Genomic DNA, 6,784 nt, shown 5'->3' on the forward strand with positions numbered 1-6,784 from the left:
CTTTAATTGATTTTTCCGTACATTTCTGCCATATGTACATAAACTGACAGTCACCACTGATAAGCTACTACTACATATTGTAGAAACTTAATTTTCTGTAAAGTTGCTTTGCAACGATTTGTATTGTAAAAAGCGCTATACAAATAACCTTGAATTTAAAAAAAATTAATAATTGAATAAAAAATAAAACTGGATTTGAATAATACATCTAACAGTACAGTACACTGTAAAATATTTTAGAAACGTAATTTTCTGTAAAGTTGCTTTGCAACGATTTGTATTGTAAAAAGCACTATACAAATAACCTTGAATTAAAAAAAAAATGTATTAATTGAATAAAAAATAAAACTGGATTTGAATAATACATCTAACAGTACAGTACACTGTAAAATATTTTAGAAACGTAATTTTCTGTAAAGTTGCTTTGCAACGATTTGTATTGTAAAAAGCGCTATACAAATAACCTTGAATTTAAAAAAATTTAATAATTGAATAAAAAATAAAACTGGATTTGAATAATACATCTAACAGTACAGTACACTGTAAAATATTTTTGAACACTTGTGAATTTACTAGCAATTTCTGAGTAAAAACTTTGCCTACATCAGTTTTTTTCAGTGTAGTAGCCTAGTAAAGCGAAATGATGTAACGAAAGAAACTAAATATTTTACAAATATCTTAAACATGTATATTCTATTTTTTCACACTGTAAATTGGGTGTTTATACATACAATTATTATAATTGACTTTTAAATTATATGGTGGGGGCCCTTCCTATGAGAATGATCATATTTGGCTGTCCGTTGCAAGACAAAAAAACCCACTACAATTATTAAACGGAAGCTATAGTGTGTGCATTTATGTATTTATTACAACCTGGTTTCGGTAACTCTAGCTACGCGTTGATTAGGCCTGAAACAAAACACACAGCATTGCCTCTTGGGAGAGTTTTGAGGAAGCTAATTAACTTAAGATATAAGACGTTTGTCAAAGCAGTTCTGCGACGGCTATCGAGCTAAAACCCGTGAGCGGCGTTCGCTCGATTTTCAGGGAAAGCGTTCTCATTTGCACAGTATTACTGAGTAATGCTGGCTGATTAGACGGATCGAAAACAAGAATTTATCATGGTCTGCTGAACTGAGGATGATGAGTATCACACACTCGCTAGCACATCCTGCTATCCGAGCTACATCGCTCCCCTGGGTCCTCCTACCCCTGTACCCTCGTCTCCATGGCAACATGCCCTGCCTCACATTACCCAGAGAGAGTGGATGCTTACAACACTCCTCTCAGAGTCTGTGGTTCTTGTTGCTCCTGCTTTGAAACAAACCTACACTGGTGAGTGGTAGTTTCTTTGTGTGGTGGCAGGACTTGTTATCGTTCTGGTAACGCCGCCTTGTGTTCTTTAATTTAGCCCTGACAAAAATGCTGAGAGGATAATGAGGAGCGGATGAGTTTCTCCCTCATTTGCTCTGTTCATGTTTGCTACAGTTCAAATAATGGGTCAGCCCAATCCATATATCTCAAAACACTTGATTCTCTCGTTTCATAAACAGAATCATACAGCTAATAGTTAAGCTAATCAAGTTGTTGAACTTCTTTTCACGAATACAGCATGGTTAGTCTCTGAGGTACTTCCTGTGTAATTATTAGAACTATTATATCTCCATCTGCTGGCCAAACACTGTAAATACAAGACGTGGATCCACAAAACTATTTCATTCAATCATACACAGTATTTTGCCTCAAAACGGGGGAAAAACGATACAATTAACAAATGTAGCAATTAAGCACTTTTTAGTAATCCTAAACCATTCTCGGTAGCTAATGTGAAGGTCATAATCTCCTTGTTATAGGCCCCTACTACAAGCTACATTTATTAAAAAAAAAAAATCATATTGTGAAATATAATTTAAAATATAATTTATTCCTGTGATGGCAAATCTTAATTTTCAGCATCATTACTCCAGTCTTCAGTGTCACACGATTCTTCAGAAATCATTTTAATATGAAGTGGATGCTTACAACACTCCTCTCAGAGTCTGTGGTTCTTGTTGCTCCTGCTTTGGAACAAACCTACACTGGTGAGTGGTAGTTTCTTTGTGTGGTGGCAGGACTTGTTATCGTTCTGGTAACGCCGCCTTGTGTTCTTTAATTTAGCCCTGACAAAAATGCTGAGAGGATAATGAGGAGCGGATGAGTTTCTCCCTCATTTGCTCTGTTCATGTTTGCTACAGTTCAAATAATGGGTCAGCCCAATCCATATATCTCAAAACACTTGATTCTCTCGTTTCATAAACAGAATCATACAGCTAATAGTTAAGCTAATCAAGTTGTTGAACTTCTTTTCACGAATACAGCATGGTTAGTCTCTGAGGTACTTCCTGTGTAATTATTAGAACTATTATATCTCCATCTGCTGGCCAAACACTGTAAATACAAGACGTGGATCCACAAAACTATTTCATTCAATCATACACAGTATTTTGCCTCAAAACGGGGGAAAAACGATACAATTAACAAATGTAGCAATTAAGCACTTTTTAGTAATCCTAAACCATTCTCGGTAGCTAATGTGAAGGTCATAATCTCCTTGTTATAGGCCCCTACTACAAGCTACATTTATTAAAAAAAAAAAATCATATTGTGAAATATAATTTAAAATATAATTTATTCCTGTGATGGCAAATCTTAATTTTCAGCATCATTACTCCAGTCTTCAGTGTCACACGATTCTTCAGAAATCATTTTAATATGAATACACTAATATTGAGTGATCTATGACCTTTATATAGTGAGTGCCATTGTAAAGACTGATCCCTCACAGTCTCGTTTTTACCCATGTTAGACTTAATATGGCATCTAACCTGACTAAGGCCTGGTCCTAAAACAGGGCTGACAAAGCACTCTGCAATATATAAATTAATTCGACAACCATCAAATAATAATGAAAAATGTATTATTTCCCATGTAACTGTCGACAAGACAAGCATCATAGAATCAAAACACTGAAATGCATTTTCACATTTGAAATAGAATCTAGTATTTATTATTTAGACGCAGGGAGAAAGATTTCATTTCTTAGCTTTCATATATTTTTTTCTCTACTGCACAATTTGCATAATTTCATGACATCCTGTGGACAACCACAAAACCATAACATTAGATTTTTTTCTACTTTTTTTTTTTACACGAAGTGAAAAACAAGACTCATTTTACAAGCATTTTTACAGTCCGCATACAACTTCAGATGATGTGTTGAATTTTTATCTCTTTTTAAACTGAATCTGGAGGCAAAATATATCAACAAACATCTAACAAAACATGCAACATCTATGTAAAAACATAGAAACTCTTTGACAACCATTCAATTTGACAGGAAATGTTGTGTTGTCTTTTTTCCTTTTTTTTTTTAACCGTATCGTTTTCATTCAGAGAGATGTTGTTGATTTCGTCAAACAGGTTGGAATGGATTGATCAAACACATGATTTTAAACAGATCCAGATATTACTTTCTTACACAGTTAGACAAATACAATATGTACAGACAGAGTTTGACCTTGATCACAATCACATGCTCAACGTCAGACCAAATAAATATTCAGACCTCTTCTTGTAGAAAATATCCTATATATTTACAAAATCAAAAAAATAACCAAAATCACATTCACACGGTTTACGGCAACTGAATTCTGAATTGAAAGAATTGAACTGAATTGAAAAAAAAAAAAAAATCACACTTTGAAAGGTGTGATGAACTAAATAAAACTGATGACACTTGTTACAGGTTTTAATTGGCCATCATAATTATGCACCAACATAAAATATGCATTATTATGTTTCACATCTACACAGATTATTCTTTTTTCCTTTACAAAAAAAATAAATAATAATTTTTCTGGTCAGCATATATATACATTTTTTGTCATTTTTTACGATGAAATTTAGAAACCTATGAAAACAATAACGTAAAGTGCATATGATTAATATGTACTGTGCCATAAATAAAAATAAACATTATACAATATTCATATAATTAATTTCTTCTTTTTTTTTCTTTAACAGATATACATATATTCAGACACTCGCTTGATGTCGCATGTTAAGGTTTATGCATTCAAAGAACATAATCCATGTTGCATAGATTTACCCAAACAGAACCAGTGGATTTGGTTAAAACATCAGGTTGGCACACGATAGTTCATCTTACTACGACAGCAACCTTATATTCAGGTACATCTGTGCACCACCTGTGCAAGATGCAGATTAAATCATATTGAAACATTAGTGTACATTTTATTAGCCAGGTTACAAAACAATCTGTTTCCATGTGTGAAATATGTCCACTGATATTGATAATGGAAACACTGACTGTAAAAGTACTGTCTGGTGTTGAGATCCTAGACAGACAAAAACACATGCCTTTATCCATCAGTGGCACATACTAGTGTAGCTATGCACTGATATGGTGCAGGTTAAAGAGGCAGTGATCTAAACCGACATGAACAGATGAACTTTACAGCAGAAAAACAATATTAAAAGTGCACCACCATGGAACAGTGACACGTGACGCAGGACAGACACCTTGCACCATCAAAATAAACAACAAACATTACATCAGGATTTCAATTGAGCCAATTGAGCCAGAACCCTCATATAAAAGCCAAGGAGGACTCAAATGTACGTTAATTATTACCATTATCTTTTTTTTTTTTGTCATTGCATATTTGGATTGCACATACAACTTGGTCACAAAACAGCGACTATTGATGACAACATCTGACCACTAACATGACATTTACTTCAAGATGCTGTTCATAAAGCAAACACACATCGTGGACACGTACAATCATACTTCTAGACAGAAAACAGATGCCCTTTAACCTCAGAGAACCAAATTTGAGGGCTCGAGACACTAAAAACAAAGCACGCCCTCATTTAGCATCCAACAAATAGCCATTCTTGAAATAATCAAGAGGACTTCGTGAAAACCAGATCATCTCGACTTGATTGATGGATCCATGTCCAATAGCTGATGTCAGTCACAACCTGAAGTTTCAACATTCCCTAAACATTGAAGACGACACTCATGACATTATAAACGGAGGAATCTCGAACTGTGCACAGTTGGATGTTGCATTCAATAAGGGGAATCCATTATATTTACGATTGTCTTTCTTACAGTATAACCTCTATACAATGCATAACATAGTCTGATATGGTCATTATACATCACATGATTGTGTCAAGAACTACGTCTGTCTCCTTGTGAACAATGTTTTTTGCAAAAAAAAATTTGGACATGTGATAGCTGAAATTACATTGAAATGTAATAATTGGTCGTAATAATTGGCTCATGCCTAAGATATTTTAGATGTAGAATGTAGTTGCAGAAATGACTCCCTCAAATAGACAATAGCAGTGCTCTGGGAGTGGAAATAGCCTCAAATGGCCTCGAACTCTTCGTCACAGTATTTCATTCAACTGATTTTCTCTTTTCATGATCCATCAGTCATTCCAGATCCACAAACCCACCTTTTCCTGTTTTATTTCTCTTTTTTGGAGGGCACCGATGGGAGATGGATGGCACGTGATTACGGCTGCGTTTGACTGGTTGTGGCCACTAGCTTGTGCCAGCTGACGGCCCGCTTACGCATGTCCACTTTGTCCAGCCAGATGTAGGCCTCGCCAATCAGGGTCTTCTTCATAAACTTCCCTCCATTTGACACCAGGAACAGCTGTGAAGAGGAAGGGGATAAAAGACAGGAGAAATGGTAAACAAAAAGTCAGAGGAAATCATTTAAAGGGGTGGTTGATTGCGATTTCACTTTTTTAACGTTAGTTAATGTGTAATGTTGCTGTTTGAGAATAAACAATATCTGCAAAGTTACGAAGCTGAAAGTTCAATGCAAACGGAGATTTCGTCTTTTAAAATTCTGGCAGTTTAATGCCTACAAAAACGGCTGGTAGGGACTACAACGAGTTACTTCCCGGGTTTGTAGCCTATTTCTGAGGGTGGGGCTTCATAAAAGCAGAAAATGATCAGCGTGTTTCTCGGAGAAGGGACAGAGCGGTGTGGAATAAAGGTAAATTATGTGAAAAATAAGGCATTTTTTTTTAAACGAAGCATTAACACGTTAGACTGCACCCCATAAACACAATTAAGCCTAGAAAAAAAAACAGTGAACCACCCCTTTAAATAATATAATACATACATTATCGTTTAAAAGTTTGGGGTCAGTAAGATTATTTAATTAATACATATTTGAAATGAATGTTTTTATTTAGTGACGGTAAAGATTTTTTACATTATAATGGAAAAAATATTTCTATTTCAAATAAATGCTTTCTATTCATCAAAAAGAATCTTGAAAAGAATGTATCACGCTTTTCACAAAAATATTAAGCAGCACAACTCTTTTCAAACTTGATAATAAAAAGAAATGTTTTTGAGCATCAAATCAGTATATTAGAATGATTTCTGAAGGATCATGTGACACTGAACACTGGAGTAATCATGCTGAAAATCCAGCTTTGCATCACAGGAATAAATTGCATTTTAAAATATATTAAAAAGAAAAAAAAAAGTTATTTTAAATTGTAATAACATTTCACAATATTCATGTTTTTACTGTATTTTTGATCAAATAAATGCAGCCTTAATGTGCAGAAAATACTTCTTTCAAAAACATCTTACCGACCCCAAATTTTGAATGGCACACACACACACACACACACACACACACACACATTATATGAAGTCATTATTTGAACTTACTCTCTG

The 6,784-nt window shown here is 34.4% G+C and overlaps 1 protein-coding gene across 1 annotated transcript in view; it reads right to left on the minus strand.

Annotated features, from left to right (window-relative positions):
• Window positions 1–4,365: 4,365 nt before the first annotated feature.
• The window catches only part of LOC107723935 (protein piccolo-like), a 76,364-nt gene continuing 73,945 nt past the window's right edge, over window positions 4,366–6,784 (minus strand). The window contains exon 38 of the mRNA XM_016532665.1: window positions 4,366–5,738. Coding sequence (XP_016388151.1) covers window positions 5,595–5,738 — 144 coding nt within the window. The 3' untranslated portion in view covers window positions 4,366–5,594. The remainder of the gene's footprint in view (window positions 5,739–6,784) is intronic.

The sequence above is a fragment of the Sinocyclocheilus rhinocerous genome, unplaced genomic scaffold, assembly GCF_001515625.1.
Source record: "Sinocyclocheilus rhinocerous isolate Xijiao unplaced genomic scaffold, SAMN03320098_v1.1 scaffold2049, whole genome shotgun sequence".
Classification (NCBI taxonomy): Eukaryota; Metazoa; Chordata; class Actinopteri; order Cypriniformes; family Cyprinidae; genus Sinocyclocheilus; species Sinocyclocheilus rhinocerous.